The 21,458-nt window shown below is 45.5% G+C and overlaps 2 protein-coding genes across 11 annotated transcripts in view; both read right to left on the bottom strand.

Annotated features, from left to right (window-relative positions):
* Window positions 1–10,350, bottom strand: part of RUFY3 (RUN and FYVE domain containing 3) — a 93,981-nt gene extending 83,631 nt beyond the window's left edge. For 6 of the 10 annotated variants that reach the window (XR_008383605.1, XR_008383684.1, XR_008383633.1 and 3 more), the window contains exon 1: window positions 9,862–10,349. Coding sequence is in view for 6 of the 10 variants with exons in the window: in XM_053603922.1 (XP_053459897.1) it covers window positions 9,862–10,207 (346 nt within the window). In the remaining 4 variants the exon portion in view is untranslated. Of the gene's footprint in view, window positions 1–9,861 lie in introns of all 10 variants that reach the window. The other 4 variants (XR_008383072.1, XM_053606563.1, XM_053604663.1 and 1 more) reach the window with 1 other exon arrangement.
* A 220-nt stretch (window positions 10,351–10,570) lies between these two features.
* Window positions 10,571–20,514, bottom strand: UTP3 (UTP3 small subunit processome component). Its single transcript, XM_053558434.1, has 2 exons — window positions 18,920–20,514; window positions 10,571–11,159 (listed from the first exon to the last, which is right to left on the bottom strand). The coding sequence occupies exon 1, from the start codon at window positions 20,378–20,380 to the stop codon at window positions 18,941–18,943; it is 1,440 nt and encodes a 479-aa protein (XP_053414409.1). The 5' UTR covers window positions 20,381–20,514; the 3' UTR covers window positions 10,571–11,159; window positions 18,920–18,940.
* Between the last annotated feature and the right edge of the window lie 944 nt (window positions 20,515–21,458).

The raw sequence follows: 21,458 nt of genomic DNA, 5'->3' as shown, positions 1-21,458 counted from the left end.
AGGTTCCAACTACCAGCCTTGGTACATGTGGCTGGTGCCATAACCACTGTGCTACAGGCCCGAGCCTCTAATTTATTTTTTGTTTTAAAAGATATTACTTCTCAAAAATAGATTTATAGGTTTCTTACAGATATGCCAATTCTACCTAACAGGTTTGAGGAAAAGAGCCATCTCATTTGTTTTTCTTTTTTCTTTCTTTTTTTTTTCTCTGAGACAAGGTCTAACTCTGTTGCCCTAGGCTAGAGTGCAGTGAAACCATCAAGGCTCACAGCAACCTCTAACTCCCCGGATCAAGGGATCCTCCTGCCTAAACCCCCTGAGTAGCTGGAGCTGTAGGCACCTGCTACCACCTCATTAATTTTTCTTTTTCTTTTTTTTTGTACAGAGTAGAGATGGGGGGTCTCCCTATGTTACTCTGGCTGTTTTGAACTCCTAGCCTCAAGCATCCTCTAGCCTCCATCTCCCAAAGTGCTGGGATTACATGTGAGCCACCATATCCAGTCTGTTTCTTTAATAATTAGTTGTCTCCTCCTATTATTTCGTTCCTATTTTGTGTACAATGGTACTTTCTAAAATTTGTCAACTTGTGCAACTAAATCAATTTCTAAAGGTCACAAAGTTCTGTTTCCTGAGGCTTCCTGGATCATGGTTTCGTAACTTAAAGAGAAAAATCTTGTTTTCCCCTTTTTCAGTAGTTGTTGGCACAAAAGGGTATCCTTGATTAGTTATCATCAAGATGACACTGGTGAAAGTCCAGATGTTTTTGCTAAATTGCAGGATTATTCGAATGAATAATCATGATTATTTCACATGCTTCCCTCTCCCCTCCCACTGCCCACTTTTTCTCAGAGCCATAACCTATTTCGTCCACCCCTGGTCCTGAGATGTCTTATATTTTAGTTTTATGTGGTTGGTAGGCTCAGTCTTACTTCATAGGTATTTACTCGTGACAATGAGTAACTAAAAAATGATTATCCATGTACCCAGGCAGCTGAGTTATTTTGTTAGAAATAAGTACCACCATGGGTATTACAGCCTTTTACTTGTTAGAATTAACCAGCATAAGACTAGAAATAACTTCTACCTTCAAAAGTAAAACTGATTTCACGTTCAGTGACAGTAGGCAATGAGTTACAAATATAAAGTTACCAACTGGAGTAGATGACCTTGGGGAATGTATCCTCCTTTTGCCTGACTGACTTAGCTGTAAAATGAAACTAAATACCTAACTTCACAAAGACCACAGGACCCAGGAGAAGAAAACTGCCTGTTTTGCACACCAGTTATACATCAAAATAGTACCTGTCAAATACCAGATGCCCCATAGACACTTGTTGGTAAAAACATGTACATATTCTTGCAATGATATTTTTCCACTGTCCTGTGTTACTTCAACCATGAACACTCCCAAGTTTTATGAAATCAAACTATATTTTTGTCATTCTAACGTAGGCTTTCTCTGTGTTCTTTTTTTTTTTTTTTTGAGACAGAGCCTCAAGCTGTCACCCTTGGTAGAGTACTGTGGCATCACAGCTCACAGCAACCTCCAACCCCTGGGCTCAAGCGATTCTCCTGTCTCAGCCTCCCAAGTAGCAGGGACTACAGGCACCCACCACAACGCCTGGCTATTTTTTGGTTGCAGCCATCATTGTTGTTCGGCAGGCCTGGGCTGGATTTGAACCTGCCAGCTCAGGTGTGTGTGGCTGACACGTTAGCCACTTGAGCCACAGGTGCCGAGCCATTCTCTGTGTTTTTGAAACAGACTCATTCATTTAACATGGACAGGGCACTTTCTACAGGCTAGATGTTAGGGTACGGTGGGGAGGACAAGGTGTAGACAGGAAACAGACATTACAGGGGCTTAAGAAATTCATCATTCTGTCATAAATGGACTCGTCAGTGTTGTCATACTCATAATCTTTTTTTTTATACACATAGTTGTTTTCTCTATCAAACTGGTGACTTAAATTTCATTCATTCAGTTTAGCAAGTGGGGTTTTAGTGAGTAGAACAAGGAACAAGAAGGCTGTTGTCCCCGATTCCAGTCACGGGGTGAGGAAGGAGCTGGCAGAGTGTGACCCCTGGAGTTAGAACACCCAGCCACACCCAGGTCAGCCCCTTAGACACTGAGCAACCTTGGCAGATGAACTTGTCTCTGCGCTGCGTTCTTCACTGACAAAATGGAGATCAAAATATTAACTGTTCCAGAGTTAAACGAAGTAAAACGCTTAGCCTGGCTCTTGAGCAAACGGTACTTTAATAATTGTTCTGCCTTTCAGAACTCTGGGGAAAGCCTCTCAGTCACATGAAATCAGTGAGTGAGGGTGAATGTTTACGGGAAAGTCAAAAGTCTCTCTGGTTTTTGAGGAAGAAGAGCCAGAATTTTACCAAGCATTCACATCAGGTGACCTGAATTCCTAAGTTCATAAAAAAAAGGGAGGGGGCAGCATAAGTAGATAAATGCCCACGGAGAGTCCATGATCAGACTCTGAAGGCAGAAAAACCACACTCTGAAGGCAGTTCTCTAAAACGGCTTCCTCCTTCTACAGGCCACTAGCTGCCTTGGCTCTTCTTTCCTACTGGTCATGAGCTTCCCACCCCTTCCAAACTTTCTGCCACTTTCTTTGACACATGCTGAGTGTCAAAGGGCAGTTACTAAAATAGGCTTACAAAGAAGAACACCACCTAGGCCAGTTGCGGCCAGAAGGTTTAGGAAGACAAGTCTTTTTTGCCATTATTCAAACACAGCTGCAGTAGAGGGTATGGCCATACCGACAACATCTAAGGCATCCCCACTTCATTCCTTTCACATAACTTCAAACCAGTTTTTAATGCTTATGGGGCACTACTGACTCCCAAAACAAAGGAGAGGCTCATGCATGGGCCACTTCACCCAGCAGGGCTAAGTTTTAACATTAATAAGGTTTGGGTAAAAAAAATCTAACAGTTGTCATGTCCTGAAACAGTCATTAGATGGGTTCATTAGGGTTCGCTTTTATTTTTATGGTGGCTGTAGGGTGTCTACTGTACCATAATAAAGGGGCAGCCCATCTTTTAGTCATGTCTTTTATTTATATACCCTACACCAGAAAAATATGTTCTCTTAGCTTTTTGATAAAATCCTATCTCTTTAATGCATATATTTCTGTGAAAAGTCAAATGAAAAGATGCATGACAGAACACAGGTGAATATGTTTTGAGATCAGCACTTGCCTTTTACTCCCCAAAGGTGCTCCCTTTGCTACCTCCCCTCTGCTGTCCCTCCCACCCAGCAACCTTTACTGCCCTCCCCCAGACTGGTTTTGTTAAGGCCTTGCTGAAGCAGCACACAGCTGTGGACACAGTTTGCTCAAGAATAAGGATTCATCCTCTGGCCTTCGGTTCAAAAAATATTATTACATGTTAAGTCTTCAGCTCTCTCTGCATTGCACACACAAAAAAAATTCTACAAATGATGGCCACTATTATCATGCTAGTCACATCCTATAGTGATAATTGTTTGAGTTATAAAACTACAGGAAAACTTTTGTTATGTAATGAAGAACCTTTTAGGATCCACTAGCATTTAGACTGAGAAGAAAAAGGAGAACTCTGTACAGAATGAAGCTATGATTATCAAGAAGAGAGCAACTCCTGTAATCCTAGCACTTGGGAGGCCAAGGTGGGTGGATTGCCTGAGTTCACAGGTTGGAGACTAGTTTGAGCCAGAGTGAGACATCATCTCTAAAAACAGCCAGGTGGTGTGGCGGGCACCTGTAGTCCCAGGTACTGAGTCCCAGGAGGCTGAGGCAAGAGAATCACTTGAGACCAAGAGTTAGAGGTTGCTGGGAGCTATGACACCAAAGCACTACTGAGAGTGACAAAGTGAGAATGTCTCCAAAAAAAAAGAAGGGAGTAACCAAAGAAGGACAGAGACTCAAAGAGTACATCCAACACTCCAAACCCAGTTACTCTGACAGTAAGAAGTCTGATTTCTGATAATGCCAGGCCAGAATTGGTGAAACAAAATGAAGGAGGCAGAGAGGAGCCCTGAGGGGGAAAACACACAGTAAAGTTCAGGCAGCAGTGCTGGTAAAAACAAAATCAGGAGGCAAGCAGCAGACAGCTGAGTCACAAGGAAGGCAGGGGGGCATGACCCAGCCGCTGGAGCCACGTGGCTGGGGACACCACAGGTCACTTCAGCCGTGTGCAGAGGGAGCCACCTGCAGTGAGACGCTCCGAGCCCCAGTCTCTGGTGGTCACTCATGGACAGTTACACATTGTCAGAAGACACTATGTTTCGGAGGGTTTTTTCACCTTTCTTTTCTTTTGGTACGGATGCTTTCATCTGCTATTTGACAAAACAGCATTTAATGCTTCAGAAATGGCTCCTGCTTTCTTAACACAGTTGGAAGGAGCTGAGGGTCAAGAGATGTGTGAATCATGGTAATGCACATGGGGGCACTAATCTGTATCGAACTGCTAAACAGCAGTCTTTTAAAGAGTCACAAACCACTCTCTTTTTTGAGACAGAGTCTCACTCTGTCACCTAGGCTAGAGTGCCATGGCGTCAGCCTAGCTCACAACCTCAAACTCCTTGGGCTCAAGCAATCCTCTGCCTCACACTCTACTATTTCAAAAACGACTAGCCTGCAAATGAATGCCAAAACCTTTTGGTCTTTGATTGTTTGTTTGTTTATTTTTCCGAGAGAGAGCCTCAAGCTGTCGCCCTGGGTAGATTGCCGTGGCATCACAGCTCACAGCAACCTCCAACTCCTGGGCTCAAGCGATTCTCCTGTCTCAGCCTCCCAAGTAGCTGGGATTACAGGCGCTCACCACAACGCCCGGCTATTTTTTGGTTGCAGCCATCATTGTTGTTTGGCGGGCCCGGGCTGGATTTGAACCCACCAGCTCAGGTGTATGTGGCTGGCACCTTAGCCGCTTGAGCCATAGGTGCCAAGCCAAGGTCTCTGGTGGTTTGATCCTCCATCTGTATCTTCCAGCTTGGCCAGAAACCTCTGTATTTACAAACAGAATAAAGTACTTTTGCCTTTTCAAAATTAAAAAAAAGCGTATAGCGGCTAGGCGAGGTAGCTCACGCCTGTAATCCTAGTACTCTGGAAGGCTGAGGTGGGCGGATCACCTGAGCTCACTAGTTTGAGACAGCCTGAGCAAGAGTGAGATCCTGTCTCTAAAAAACAGCCCTGCATTGTGGCAGGTGCCTGTAGTCCCAGCTACTCAGGAGGCTGAGACAAGAGAATTGCTTGAGCCCAAGAGTTTGAGGTTGCTGTGAGCTGTGATGCCACAGCACACTACTGAGGGCAACAAAATAAGACTCCATCTCAAAAAAAAAACCAGATGAACTGATTAATATGTATTTAACTCCTTACAGGTATTAATGTATTCTAAAGTACTTTTTTTTTTTTTTGAGACAGAGTCTCACTATGTCACCCTCAGTAGAGTATCATGGAGTCACAGCTCATAGCAACCTCAAACTCTTAGGTTTAAGCGATTCTCTTGCCTTAGTCTACCAAGTAGCTGGGACTACAAGTGTCCGCCACATGGCCTGGTTATTTTTTTTTTTTTTAATTGTAGTTTTCATTGTTGTTTAGCAGGCCCGGGCAGGGCTCCAACCTGCCAGCCCCAATGTATGTGGCTGGCACCATAACCACTGAGCTATGGGCACCGAGCCTTAGAGTACTATTAAAAAATTAAAAAAGAAGAGAGAGAATAACAGAAATGTCTGTGGAGGATATACTACAATATAGATATATTCATACCTACACATAATATAACTGTGTATATATATATATACACACACACAATGCATACATACAAAATAATATATGTATACATATCTGGATACCTGTGTGTATGTATACACATATAAATGAAACTGTGAACATGAAGTTGGTTTTCTCTGCTCAGCGCCCATAGGTCAGTGGTTAGGGCGCCAGCCGCATACACTGGGGCTGGCAGGCTGGCAAGTTCGAACCAGCTCAGGCCTGCTAAACAACGACAATGACAAAAAAAAAAAAGAAAAAATTGATTTTCTCCCTTTAAATATTCATTCTTGGGTTATATGTAAATTTGGAAGTTCCTTCCCCACATGATAGATTCTTCAGGTGCCTCAGTGAGAGACAATCAAATGCTTCTAGATGTCCCATTCTCTGCACTATTGACAGCACTCGCTGTTAAGTGTACTCAACACTGAAATGGGCAGTTGTAGTAACACTGCCAGTCCTCTCCAAGATTCTTTTTCTTCTTTCTGTTTCTCTTTCAGCCCTCCTTCATCTCACAACAGCACATACAAATACAGAAGGTAAGTTGCTTCTTTGTGAGTTGGACACTGTTGTAATTGGGAGAGAAAGACAAGGTCAGCGATGTGGACCACTTGCAGTGTTGCCTTAACCGTGAACGTGCCCTGCTCCTCTGGGAGCCGAAAGAAGAAAAGAGTAACTGTAAACAGAAGCTGGGAAAAGTGCAGGGAGGGCTGGAAGCTCACACCTGTAATCCCAGCATTTTGGGAGGCCTCAGTGGGAGGATCATTTGAGGCCAGGAGTTCAAGACAGCCTGGGAAACAGCAAGACCCTATCTCTACAAACAGAATGCCAAAACCAAAGCAAAAACAAAAAAAAGTTGGTAACCAGGCAAGTGGCAGAAGTGCCTCTTCCATCCAACACTAAAGAGAAGCCATTTCTTGTTCACCTTGTCTATCCACAACACAACTCCTGGTAGGATGGGAAAGGAAGGGGCTGTAAGTACTACACCTGGCACAAAAGTTCCTGATACACTACAGCTGGTGAGCACCTGGCTTGGGGGGGTCACCCCAGCATGAGAGCTCCTGGTACACTAGGGCTGGTGAGCACCTGGCTTGGGGGTGGGGTCACGTGCCAAGGGGAAAGGCCATGAAACATGACCTTGAAACATGAAAACACAAATGTAGGGTGGCGCCTGTGGCTCAGTTGGTAAGGCTCCGGCCCCATATACCAAGGGTGGCGGGTTCAAACCTGGCCCCAGCTGAACTGCAACCAAAAAATAGCTGGGTGTTGTGGCGGGCGCCTGTAGTCTCAGCTACTTGGGAAGCTGAGGCAAGAAGAATTGCTTAAGCCCAGGAGTTGGAGGTTGCTGTGAGCTGTGTGATGCCATGGCACTCTACCGAGGGCCATAAAGTGAGACTGTCTCTACAAAAAAAAAAAAAAAAAAGAAAGAAAACACAAATGTATACAAATACATGAAGAAAACTCACTGAACTAAAAAATAGGTTCTTTAACAGAGGATAAACCAAACACCCTGGGTAAGGATGTTGAAGATTTACAAGGAGGCAAGTTCATTTGTACTGGTACTTTTGTATTATAACACTAAACAAGGCCCACCGTGGAGGCTCATGCTTATAATCCCAGCACTCTGGGAGGCTGAGGCAGGCGGATCAGCTGAGCTCAGGAGTTTGAGAACAGCCTGAGCAAGGGCAGGACCCCATTTCTACTAAAAATAGAAAAACTGAGGCAAGAGGATAGCTTGAGCCCATAGGTTTTGCTGTGAGCTATGATGCCATGGCACACTACCCAGGGCGACAGCTGGAGACTCTCAAAAAAAAAAAAAGGCGGCACCTGTGGCTCAAAGGAGTAGGGCGCCAGCCCCATATGCCGGAGGTTGCGGGTTCTAACCCAACCCAGGCCAAAAACTGCAAAAAAAAAAAAGATAAAAATAAAAACTTAAGAGTCCAAAACAAGAACTACTTCATGTCAGTTTTATATTTTAGATCTGAATAAAATATGTAGCAGTGATTTTTTTTTTTTTTTTGGCCAGGGCTGGGTTTGAACCCGCCACCTCTGGCATATGGGGCCGGCGCCCTACCCTTTGAGCCACAGGCGCCACCCAGCAGTGATTTTTTTTTTTAACTAATGTAAAATGTCCTTAGTTACTGGTCTTTAAGAGCAGGAAAAACGGGATGTGTGTATTTTCCCAGTAATTTTTCTGAGCATTTATACCCAATAAACTACAGGTATTTCCTAAACAAAGACCAGAGGAAATACTAGAACTCAACGTGCTAATAAATCCCATCATACATTTGCTACTATTATAAGGTAGAAACTAAGAGATTGCATTCATGAAACTTTAGCTTTAAATCTCCCATTCCTAATTTCGATTATGCCTAGGCTATAATATTAATACAAGTAATGCAATATTGTTATTTTCTAACACTACTTAAGCAAAAAAAGTCAACCTTTAATAAGAGGAATCAAATAAACTAAAATTCAGATAATCCTCACAACTGATACTAACGAACAGTTGAAAAACTCTGTGTCAAGAATTGACAGGAGTGTCATGATTCCATGGTAATGCGGCTAATAAACAGATTATACAGAAATAGAAAACTTTCAGGAGAAAAAAAAGAGGCTGTGGTTAAAGTACACAGTCGAAGAATGAGAGGTCTCCTTGAGAAGATTCTTTTCTTTGCCCACCTTGAAGTATTAAAAGACTAATTTCTGCCCCATCCAGACAGACGTTCCTCCGGACCTTGGTGCAGACCACTCCCACACACTAACTGCGGCCTGACTGAGGCTTAGTCATGGTCAGAGTCGGCCTGCTCTCTAAGCAAGCAACAAGAAGGTAACACCAGACTACCCCCAGCTGGAGCCAACCGACCCTCAATTCAACTGCCACCACGCCTCCCCGAGTCTCACACTTGTGTCGCCCTGTCCTCCCAAACAGAGAATCTGGGTCAACTGCATTCCTGCTCCTAAGCTGCTACTTAGGACAAATCCTGTAATGGCACAGTTGTGCGCCAGCTGAGAGAGCGCCATCATAGCCGGCTCTGTGCGGGTATCCACCTTGTTAACCGCACACACGCGAGCAGGAATCATCGGCAAATGTCAGCCTCTTCTAAGGGATGGGTGGGGGCGAGACCGTGAAGCGGGGCTCCTGGCAGTGCAGAGCCGCTGACAGCTTTGCAATGGCGCTTTGAAAAACGTGACCAACAGAGAAAGGTGTCAAGGGGTCGCCACCTCCGGCAACTTCCCGTCTCCCTTTAGAACTCACCCCGTACAGCAAACTATTTGGCATTCTAGACTTCTAGGACGCACTGTATCCTCAGCTACATTTCCATACGGGAAGATCTTGTTTTTTAAACCGATTTCACACTCTGTCAAGACTCTTTTTATACCCATTGCCTACTCAAGCGTCCTGCTCATCGGCCAGCAGCAACACACATTAGTTGACTGACGATCCAGCCGCGGTGGGGGGAGGGGAAGGGGAGAGGGCCAGAGGGGGGAGAGGTAAGAGGGAAGGAGAGGAGAGGAGTGGAGGGGAAGCGGTAAAGAGAGAGACAGAGAGAACAGAGAAATGACAAGGTGGGCGGAGGACAGAAGAGAAAAGAGGAGAGAGGTTCCGGAAGGCGAAGCCTCGCCCTCACACACTCCAACACCGGCCCTCCAAGCCACACGTCCCCCTCGTGTCGTCCCGCCACCACTCCGGATTTCTTTTCCCATGGGGAGGGAGGTTGTGTGTCGCAGGAACACTCGTAAAAATTAGTCGGCAACAGCTCCGGGGCAGCCGCCCCCGCTCCCCGCCGCCCCGCCGGCCGCGCGCCGCCCCGCCCAAGCACGTGGGAGGCCGCGAGGACGCGCGCCGGGCGCGAGGGGAGGGAGGCCGGGCTGGGCAGGCGGCCCGGGGGCTCGGGGTCAGTGACCGGCTCCGGGACGGCAGCTGAACCAGGCCCAGCCCCGGCGCCCCCGCCTCGCGGCCGGCCGGCTCCAGCCACCCAAACGGGAGGCTTGGCTCCGTGAGACAGGCCGGGCGGTCCCCGCTAGTGCCGGGTCCCCGCCGAGCGCCCCGCCCCTGCCAGTGACCGGTCCCCGCCAGCGTCCCCGTCCCACTCACGCTGCTTGCCGCCGCCACCGCCGCCGCCGCCGCCCGGGTAGCTGAGCAGCAGGAAGGGCAGCGGGGAGCCGGGCGACGGCGGGGTCCTCCAGGCGCGCGGCGGCGGCGGGCGCGCCGTGAACCCGGCGCCTCCATCGCCCGGGTACAGCAGGAAGAAGGGGGCGGCCACCGGCGAGTCCGGCTCCGACTGCCCGGCCCGGGAGGCCGGCTGCGGCCGCGCGTCGCCCTCTGGATCCGTGACCGCGGCCGGAGCGCGGCGCGGCTCCTCCGGCCGCCTCTCCCCGCCCCTCGCCGGCTCCTCGCGGCAACTTTCCGCACCGGCCGCGGGCGGCGGCGTCTCAGCCATGCTCGCTGCTTGTCTTCGCCGCGCCGCCGCGTCTGCCGCTGCCTCCTGCGCCCAGGCCCGGGCGGGGAGCCGCCGCCGCCGCCTTCCTCTTCGGCTGGGGCCCGGCCCAGGGCGCCACCACTCGCTCCGCAGCCCGCCCCACGGGGCCCGCGCCAGCTGGAGGGCGACCCCGCCCGACGGCGCGGACTCCCGCCCGCCCCTCCCTGCGGCCCCGCCCGGCGGCCCGCGGCTTCCCCAGCGGCGGCGCCCCAGCTTCCCCGCGGGCCCGTCCCCTCCCGCCTGGGCCCGGTTCTTACCGCCCGCGCGGCCCGCCCGGCTCCAGGTCCGGGGCGGTGTGTGGCCGCCGGCTTCGCGGCGAGGCTCACCTCAGGTTGAAGGAGCGACAGCTGATCTTAAAAAGGCACCCACCCCACAATGTTAAGCTGTGCTTGACTTTGACACATGGGAACTTGAACCATTTATTCACGGTTTTGATTCATGAGCTTTTTATTTGAGAAACCATGGGTGGGTGTCTTCATCCCACCGCCTCTTTTGTTCAGTCATGTGCGCTGGGTGGAAATCGACTGTTTCCTTCACTTTGCTCCCTGGTTTTCTAGCGGTGCGCATGGGCTCATATTAAACCAAACAGCTTACAATTTGTATGACAAGTGTCAATTACAGGACCACAGCTTTCGCAGTGCCTGCGTCTCACTAGTAATTGGCCACACTGTTCCTTTATTTTGAATATTTGAACCAATGCCTACTGATCCAGTAATTTCCTCCAGTAAACATTTCTCTAATAAAGACAATCTTCAGTTAGTAGTACAGTCTTCTTCAGCCTGGATTCCTACTTGATTAACTTTTTGTTTGGGTTGCAAATTGCTGGCATAGAATCCATGTTGACTCATAATTAAAATCTCCCTTGTAACATTTTGCCGACTTGCTTTTCCCTTTCTCTGTTCAGTCTTTCCCTCTGTGGAGGAAGTTATACTTAGAAACGAAAAGTAAACCTTTTAATTCTTATTCTCTATAAATCATTTTTTAAATTAGGACCAAAAATTACCATGAGATTTCTGATACTGTTCTTCACTGCATCTTTTAAACAAGAAGCATGAAAAGGGGAAATATTTACAAGAAGGTAATTTCTTAGAAAATTTCCTAGTCACTTTTCAGTTTCTGGAAGTTCCCTGGCCTGTTGATCCTAGGCCTATTACCTACCTGAGTAAGGTAATGTCATCTTCTGTAAAATGATTGCATTACTTACTCAGATGTCTGTGAGGTTTAAATAAAATATAAGTAAAGCCATTAAAACAAAGTCTAACATAGGGTTTTTGTTTTTTTCTTTTTTGAGACAAGTCTCACTATGTCACCCTGGGTAGAGTGCCATGGCATCACGGCTCACAGCAAACTCAAACTCTTGGGCTTAAGCTATGGGTATATTTTATCATTTTGGCAAAACGGGATAGAATGTACGATGACAAAAACAGAGTTGGGAAGAAAAGGTTTTGCTATTTTGGAGGTTTGTTGGGCCTTTTCCTTTCACTCTATTGGTAAGGGTGAATCTTGACAGACATACTTGCCTTTTAGGAATTGCAAACCATACAATACCTTGAAAAGAAAAACTGAAAGGTCCCAGATGTATTACATGGTTTTAACACTCAACTGGACCTTTTATCCTGTTTTTGTATGCAGAAACTCCTAAATATCATTACATTCTTGTCAGTTTCTGTCATAGAGATGTTTTGCAATGTTTCACTGAAGAATTTGACAAGAATCTATACTTATCCCATTGTAGGTAGAATAAAAGAACAGCCCTCACGAATCATTCTTGAGAAAGGCCAGTAATAAATAAGCCAAGAGAGTCACCAGCTTAACAAGGTATGAGATGCTATCTAGTCTAAGATGCCAGATTTCTCCCTTCTTATCAGCCAAGATACTTGTACATAAACAAGGACATGCTGTGGGATAGTTCACTGTTACTTTTTTTGTGCCTCTGCTTTAAAAAGCGTTCTATGTAAATTTAATCCCACCAATTGAGTGGCAGTAGAATGACACAGAAAATCAGCTGAAATATGAGTCCTTTAAAATTTATAGGCAAAGCTATTTATAAACTGTTTCTTTAAAAGTGGATGGTACTCCAAGTTCCCTTTTTCTTAATTGCTTTTAGCTTTTGGATTAATAATAAAATCACAGCTCTGCATTACCTTTAGTGACATAATGGGCTGATTCAGCTGCTACACACATTTAAGAAAAATAAGATTATTAAAACAAGCCTAAACATGTTGCTCCCTGAAAATACAGACCATCTTCCTATATTGTTTTAAAGAAACAAAATTCAAGCACTATAATTAGAAAGAATTTTCTTGTGAAATAAGGCAGAAAGTGCTTTTCAACTTTCTCTGCATTTTTAGTTATCCATGTTGTGTTTTTGATACTCTTTGGTGATCTTAAGGCTGCATACTTAGCATATAAACAAAATATCTTAGAGATCAATGTCATGGATGATAATGTATTTTTTGTACAGTATAAACTCAGAGCTGTGGACAGAAAATAAGGTACTGCTTAAAAAGGTTATTTTTTCAGTTGTGCACATAGACTTCATAATGAGTCTAAAAATAATGGGTTTTGTAAGCGATTTGTTTTACATTGTGTGCTACTTGCAAAGTCTTATTTGAAAATAATGCACTCATTTTAAGACTTCATGTTAAACTTAGGGAAAGGCGACACCTGAGGCTCAGAGGGTAAGGCGCCGGCCCCATATACCCAGGGTGGTGGGTTCAAACTCGGCCTGGACTAACTGCAACAAAACAATAGCTGGGCGTTGTGGCGGCACCTGTAGTCCCAGCTACTCCGGAGGCGGAGGCAAGAAAATCCCTTACGCCCAGGAGTTGGAGGTTGCTGTGGGCTGTGACACCACAGCACTCTACCCAGGGCGACAGGTTGAGGCTGTCTCAAAAAAGAAAAAAAAAAAAAAAGGAACTTATCATAATTGCTGTGTATTTAAGTGTTTAATACCTTAACAATGGTAGTGAAGCTATTTGATTTGCTTTTTCTTACCTGCCATGACTGTATCTAGTTTGTGCAACTTCTCATGCCCTCACCTTTAAATTCTCGTAAATTTCCATTAAATCTTTTTTTTTTTTTTTTAGAAACAGAGTCTCACTTTATCGCCCTCGGCAGAGAGCAGTGGCGTCACAGCTCACAGCAACCTCCAGCTCTGGGGCTTAAGCGATTCTCTTGCCTCCCGAGTAGCTGGGACTACAGGCGCCCGCCACAACGCCCGGCTATTTTTGTTGTTGTTGTTGCAGTTTGGCCGGGGCGGGTTCGAACCCTCCACCCTCGGTGTATGGGGCCGGCGCCCCCCCACTGAGGCACAGGCGCCGCCCATTTTCCATTCAATCTTTTTAATTTGTCCCCTCTGCTTTAATTTAAAACTTCATCTTTTCTTGCCAATGTTGTTGCAGAGGACTACTAGGTGCCTCTAGGTTTTTGTTTTTGTTTGAGGTAGGGTCCCACTACATTTTCCCAGGCTGGTCTCACGTGATCCTTCAGCAGGCCACCGAGAAGCTAGACTATAAACGCAAACCACCAAACCTGGCTTCCTTGGCTCTAGTTTTAATCCATTCCATTTAGAATGGATTAGTAATTTACTTTTCTGAAAGTTGACATAAGTATGTCACGTTTTCTTAAAACTTTGGTTGGCGGGCGGCGCCTGTGGCTCAGTTGGTAAGGCACCGGCCCCATATACCGAGGGTGGCGGGTTCAAACCCGGCCCTGGCTGAACTGCAACCAAAAAATAGCTGGGTATTGTGGCGGGCACCTGTAGTCCCAGCTACTCGGGAGGCTGAGGCAAGAGAATCGCTTAAGCCCCGGAGTTGGAGGTTGCTGTGAGCTGTGGGATGCCACGGCACTCTACCGAGGGCCATAAAGTGAGACTGTCTCTACAAAAAAAGAAAAACTTTGGTTGGCTTCTTCATATCCGGGATAGCCATCTAAGTACCTTAACTACCTAGTAAGGCCTTTCACTATCTACACTCCACCCCTTCTGATACTGTCTCCTACTATTCTGCCTCAACCCTGGGCTAAACTCTGGCAAATTTGGCATTAATCCTATCAAGATACCCACTCTTCCTTAAATTCTACTCAAAGATATTTGTGACATTTTCTCTGCTTTCCCTACAGAGAGACACATGCAACTTTGAGTTCCCCTGGCATCCTATTTAAGCAGTTCATTTAACTTTAACTTTAATGGGTCTGCGCCTACTCCAAAAAGCAGAGGTCTTTAAGCTTCTTCTTCTTTTTTTTTTTTTGCAGTTTTTGGCCCAGGCTGGGTTTGAACCCACCACCTCCAGTATTCGAGGCTGGTGCCCTACTCCTTTGAGCCATAGGCACCGCTCTTCAGCTTCTCCTTTTTACAAAGCACAAAGGATTTATTTCTCTAAGTAGTTCTTGGCCCCCTTCACTTTATTTTAAAGCTCCTTTCTTCTTTTTAAGATTCTATAGAAAATGTTTTTTGATCTTGTCTATGCCTATTAGGGCCTCTGAATAGAAGTGATTCAGAAAAGTTAGACTGAATATGAAGTTATTTGGCTTCTATTTCTCTATTTTATTGAGACAGAGTCTCACTTTGCTGCCCACTGCACCCAGCCTATCCCTGTTTTATGAATGTTGAAATGTGGTGTTAACAAAAATGCCAAGTGTCTGAAAGAGGTCATTTAATAAATGTTAAAAAAAAAACTATATGCTAATAAAATTGTTATATACATAATAAAAGTAATTCCCTCCCCCACACATGGTAAAATAATCTGTTCATATACATGGGCATATTAAAACAGGCCATATTAAAGCAATGCTTAGAGTAAAATGTACCTTCCCCTAGTGTAGTTTCCTAGCTGAGGTCCACTGACTCCTGGCTTCAGGAACCCACTGATGTGATATGTAAAATGCAGGAATTAGGACTATGCTATGGTTCTAGAGGGTCCATTGCTTTAAACAGAGTTTTTGAGGGTTACTTTCAGGAGCTAGCCTCAAGGTTTTGTAGTCCCATGGTAATATAACGTATTTCATTTTGTATTTAATTTCACTCATATACCAAATGTTATTAGCTGAGGGCCTCTCAAAGTGCTAAGATTACAGGCATGAGGCACTGCACCTGGCCTGAACTAAAATATCAAATCCAGCAACTTCGTTTGCTATTAACTCACATTAGACAAGGGCATGTTTTATGCTTAATACAAGATAGCACTATCTACATCCTAGCTACCCCCAAATGATGAATACTTGTAAAGTGTTGTAAAGTCTCTGAAGGAATGTATTTGGAGAAATATTTAACAGACTTTTTTCCGCTTTCCAAAATGAAACGTATTTTTTTTTCTCCCCGCAACTCTCCCACTCTGTATATATGGCAAGGATTTGACACAGAACTAGAATTCTTTCAAAATTTCTTGATGTATTTTTTGGGGGGGACTGATCTCACTGCATTGTGGACTTTGGCCCTGAACTTTTTGAGCTCAAGCAATCTTCCAGCCTCAGCCACCCAAGTTGGGACTACAGTGAGTGCTACTGCACTTGGCTGAATACCAAATACTTTCAACCTCTAACTTAGTAGGCCCCACCCTTTGCCTTGTCCTAGATTTCCTATAGCTCTTAATGTACTTACCAATGCTACCCTTTCCTCCTTAACTCCTATTAGGTAATTACTGTATAACATATTCTAAGGGCTTTATGTATGTTACTCTCCATAATAACCCTATGAAGTAGGTATTACTATTATCCCTGTTTTAGATTTTAAAAAAACACCAAAAACCTGAGGAATAGAGAAATCAAGTAACTTAGCCAAGTCAGATACCAAATGCTAGAGCTGGGTTAGGAACCCAGTAATCTGCTCTTAACCACTGTTTTACGGCTTCTCGAAGAGCATAATAGAATCATACAGATTGAGACAATGAAATTGAGATTGACTAACTGGAAATTGCCATGATAATTTAATACCCAAACCAGTACTTTTTTTTTTTTACTGTATCAGAAGTGTAAGGTGAGGTGCAATGGCTCAGGCCTGTAATCCCAGCATGCTGGACGGCTGAGGTAGAAGGATTCCTTCAGGTCAGGAGTTCCAGACTAGCCTGAGAAAGAGGAAGAACTTTCTCTACCAAAATCAGAAAAAACTAGCCCGGTCTAATAGCACATGCTAATAGCCCCAGCTATTTGTGAAGATGAAGCAAGAGGCCCAAGAGTTTGAGGTTGCTGTGCACTATGATGATGCTATCAAACCCTAACCTGAGCAATAAAGTAAGACTCCGTCTTAAATTAAAAAAAATTAAACTAAAAAAAAAAAAAAAAAGGAATGGCTTGGCACCTGTAGACCTCAAAAAAGGTCTTAATTGTGTGTGTGATGCAGAGTAGTTAATATTTGTTAAGCACTTGCCTTGTGTCAGTTGATCCTTTATAACATTGTGACATGACACTGTTCTTTCACAAAGGAGGGTGCTGAAATCTGAAAGACTGACTTTCTAAAGGACATGGGGTTTGGGCTTGGTGCCAGTACCTCATTGGTTAGGGTGCCAGCCACGTACACTGGAGCTGGCAGGTTCGAATCTGGCCCGGGCCTGCCAAACGATGACAACTACAACCAAAGAATAGCCAGGCGTTGTGGTAGGTGCCTGTAGTCCCAGCTACTTGGGAGGCTAAGGCAAGACAATCACTTAAGCTCAAGAGTTTGAGGGTGCTGTGAGCTGTGATACCACAGCATTCTACCATTGGCAACAAAGTGACTGTCTCACAAAAAAAAAGGAAGTATAGGATTGGGTTATGAAATCCCGGCTATGCCACTTAACAGCTATGTGACCTTGAGAAGTTACTTCTCTTTGCCACAGCTTCCTTATCTTTGAAAAGTGGGTAATAGAATTCGCCACATTAGGTAGTTACGAGGAATAAAGGAAAGAAGTACAAATAAAGTGTTCAGAAAAGTACCTCAGTAACCATTTGCAGCTTCTTTTATTTCCAACCTCTTTTATTTATCAGAAAATAAGATAATTTGTTCTGTGTGCTACTGAGGAAGCAGATGTAAACCAAAGACTGAGCAAGTGGTCAAATCAAGTTGGTTTGGGTTCAAATCAAAACCCCTTGTCATCTTTTTTTTTTTTTTTTTTGAGTCTCATTATGTTGCCGTGGGTCACAGCTCACAGCAACTTCAAAGTCTTGTGCTTAAGCAATTCTTTTGCCTCAGCTTCTCAAGTAGCTGGGACTACAAGGCAGCCACCACAACACCTGGCTATTTTTTTTTTTTTTTGCTGTTTTTGGCCGGGGTTGGGTTTGAACCCGCCACCTCTGGCATATGGAGTCGGCGCCCTATTCCTTTGAGCCACAGGCGCCGCCAACACCTGGTTATTTTTTTGTTGCGGTTGTCATCGTTTAGCAGGCCCAGGCCGGGTTCAAACCACCAGCCTCAGTGTATGTGGCTGAAGCCCTAACCAGTGAGGTACTGGCACCAAGCCAAAACCCATGTCCTTTAGAAAGTCAGTCTCTCGGATTTCAGCACCCTCCTTTGTGAGAGAACAGTGTCATTTCATAATGTTATCAAGGATCAACTGACACAAGGCAAGTGCTTAACAAATATTAACAACTCTGCATCACACACACAATTAAGACCTTTTTTGAGGTTTCCTTTACTAGTCCTCTCATTTTCTTTCCTGACATCCTCCTGAATATGTTAACATTTCCCCTTTAAGATAAAGACCAAAGTAACTGTAAAGAAAAATGTAACCTTATTAGCACTTGAATTGCCACTTACCTAGTAGTAACCACACCAAATCTTTTAGTGAATGGAATATGGGTTCAAACAGCAATCACTGAAAGTCACCAGTAGAGAAGGGGAAATGGAATTCTTACCTTATTTACTACATGAAGAGCTGTTGGAAAGTGCTTATAGTTGATGTAATTCAACCTATCTTTTCTTTTGTCTTTTAACTGAAATTCCTCTTCCCTCCTAAGCTTTTAAACCACACAGAATGTATGAAATCCATGTTAACACAAAACCCATGTATTAACAAGTATCTTGCTCAAGAATTAAAGATAAGTTAGGGACAGTACCTGTAGCTCAGTGGGTAGGGCGCCTGTCACATACACAGAGGCTGGCAGTTCAAACCTGGCCCAGGCCAGCTAAAACAACAATGACAATTCCAACAACAAACATAGCTGGGCATTGTGGCAGGCGCCTGTAGTCCCAGCTACTTAGGAGGTTGAGGCAAGAGAATTACTTAAGCCCAAGAGTTTGAGGTTGCTGTGAGCTGTGACACCACAGCACTCTACCCAGGGTGACAGCTTGAGACTCTGTCACAAAAAAAAGAAAGAAGAAAGATAAGTTAGGTAAATGAAATGTGTTGGAACTATTTTACAGGTGACCTTACAAGTAAGACTGTTAAAGGTGCAATCTTTTTGTGCAATTCTACATTCTAAGTTTGACTAATGTTCCATAATTAGCTGTCAAGTTTTCCTATGCTAACACATGACAGAATATTGGAGAACTTTTTCAACACTATCTCTTTTCTCAAGCACCTTCCCATTGCTCCCATAGCTCTCAGTATGACCTTAATATAGGACAAACAAATTGAGCAATAACTCAAACAAATCTCCTCACTGACAAGAATTTTTAAAATTTAACTTTAGGTATTACATATTGATAGAATCACTTTAGTTAAGAATAACATTTATTGACCTAAAATTATTGTCAAATACCTTAAATTATGTATAAACACTTCATTTAAGTTTAATGCTCTTTTTAACTCCAGCACGAATGCCAGATAATTCACCACTGTAACGTTGCTGTTCTCTACGAACTTCTCGAACCTGGCCTCTTCTTCGAATTTTGGCTCTTCTGAACTTCTCCCTGTGTTTGACTCTGGGATTGCGATCAATCTTCTTCCTTCGAGGAGTAAGTCCCCTATTTTTAGCAATCTGATAGGTAATGGCTCTCTTCGCATTTTGATCTTGAAGAGCTTGTTCTTCAGTACTATTTTCTTCTTTCTTCCTCTTCAACTTTTGCCTGTCTTCTATTTCTTTATAATATTGCAGTTCAGCCCCTTCGTCAAAATCAGAATCATCAATTAGATCTCTTACAGCAGAGGCAGCAGCAGCAGCAGAAGTCTTTGAAACAGACTTCGGTTTGACTTTGGTGGATTTTGCTTTTAGATTCTGTCCTTTCTTTACAGCACCATCCTTAAATGTGAGTAGACTACGAATTTCTGAGGACAGTTTCTGATCCACAATTGACAGTTTGTTGATCAGATTTCGGTAGGTAACAAGCCTTTCTATGACAGGATGTCCATGTGCGGGGACTCTCCTAGCTTTCAGGATCAAATAGAAACTGATGTTGGAGCAATAATTCAAGTAGAGGTTGTACTTGGTCGTTAAGTACTGGCTTCCTCTTCCGGGTGGAATGATCCCTTGCTCCACCAACTGTAACAACGGCTCCAGCTCATCCTTCAATTCTGTCAACTTGACTTTAAGGTCTTGGATCAGCTCCAAGAGCTCTGGTGATTCCTTTCGCAACATTTTCAGCTTCTCTTTCACTGAAATTTTAGCCAAATCCTTAACGACCCGTGTCTCAGCCTCATCTACCTGAGGCACAGGTTTTGCAAATGCTTCTACCCATTCCACCCCAAAATCATCCTCATGCAGGGCCTGGGCTAGGCGCCGCTGAATGACCTGTGCCTCCTCTTCTTCTTCTCTTTCCTCCTCCTCCACTTCTTGTTGACTCTGCCGGCCTTGGGCCTTGGAACCATAGTCCGTGTCATAGTAAAGTTTTTTTCTCTGTCCCCAAGACAAACTGGGATCCACAGAGGCCTCGGCCTCACTCTGCACGGAGCTCCCACCATCACCATCATCATCACTAGCACCATTCTCCTCATTCCCCGTACTCTCTCCATCTTCGTCAACTTCACCGTCTATATCTAGGGCTAGCACCTCCTCCTCATCGCCATCCTCGTCTCCACTTTCTACTTCGTTCCAGCCCTTAACCAATGCAGCCCGCGATCGCGCCTCGTGAAAGTCATCTACCTGATCCTGGTAGTAGCTGGAGTCCCCTGGTGAGGGTGGCGACCCTAAATCATCCTCATTTTCGTCCGCAGGGGTACGACATGCGTTGGCTCGCACAGCTGCCCACTTGGCTGCTCCACGCCGCCGGGATCTCCCCACCATGGTTTGCACGGGGAAGACTACACAGACACCACACTTTTGGTCACCTCTGACCTTGAAGAACCAACCGCGGGGCCCAGAAACAAGAGGTCTAAACACACTCGAGCTTACGCACGCCGGAGCCGGATACAGGAAGTTTCCACCTGCTTCCGGCCCCCAGTATGCTCTGCGCAAGGAATGGGAACAGGGACTTCCGCTCAGTCAGATAGGCGCAGCCACATTGATACTGCCTTACCTTTCGCTATGCCCTTTAACGCCAATCAATTCGGTGAATTAAAATCTTTCCGTGTAGGAACAATAGGTTAGATTAGTTCCGTTCCTCCAAACCCTTTACTGAGATTTCAGCACTGTCTCTTGAGCCTGGGAGTGGCTGAGGGACAAAATCCTACGCACCGCCGGCCGAGGTCACGGGGCCAGCAGGGGACGCTGTACTTCTGTGCCGGGAGAGGTCCCGGGGCGGGCTCGTGAGCTTCATTGCGCATGTCCCGGGCGCCTGCGCCTGGGAGCCGGCGGGTTTGGTTTTTCTGTAAATGAACTGAATTTTTCTTTTCTCTGCTTATTACTCTGGAAGTTCATCAGATAGTTGTTCTCCTTTTGTTTTTTCCCGCAGCAACTTCCAAATATGGCACCGCAGCCTGGGGTGGCCGCGGGTCGGCCCAGCTCGGCGCTTCCCTGTTCTGCCCTGCTGGCCTGGTCTGCGGAGATGGGAAAGCCCCGGTGGCCCCGCGCGGTGGCGGCGGGACGCTGGGCCCGCGGTCGTGTTGCCACTTCCCAGGGAACTCGGTGGATCGCCAGGTCGTGTGGTGGCGACGGGGAGAGGCGCTGCGGTTCCGCTTCGTGTGCGTGGGAGAGGCGCGCCCTTTAAGATCTGCACTCAGAGGCGACCCTTTATTCTTTCTTTTTTTTGAGACAGTCTCATTACGTCGCCCTGGGTAGAATGCTGTGGTGTCACAGCAACCTCAAACTGTTGGTCTTAAGCGATTCTCTTGTTTAAGCCTCTCAAGTAGCTGGGACTACAGGCGCCCACCAAGACGCTCGGCTATTTTGTTGTTGCAGTTGTTGTTTAGCAGGCCCGGGCCGG

The sequence above is a fragment of the Nycticebus coucang genome, chromosome 1 (assembly GCF_027406575.1).
Source record: "Nycticebus coucang isolate mNycCou1 chromosome 1, mNycCou1.pri, whole genome shotgun sequence".
Lineage (NCBI taxonomy): Eukaryota > Metazoa > Chordata > Mammalia > Primates > Lorisidae > Nycticebus > Nycticebus coucang.
Note: the sequence above shows the minus strand (reverse complement) of the source record. Positions and strands in the feature narration are given on the sequence as shown.

Bases quoted from the DNA above. Each gene is read 5' to 3' on its own strand.
- UTP3 (XM_053558434.1), bottom strand. From the start codon at position 20,380: ATGGTGGGGAGATCCCGGCGGCGTGGAGCAGCCAAGTGGGCAGCTGTG.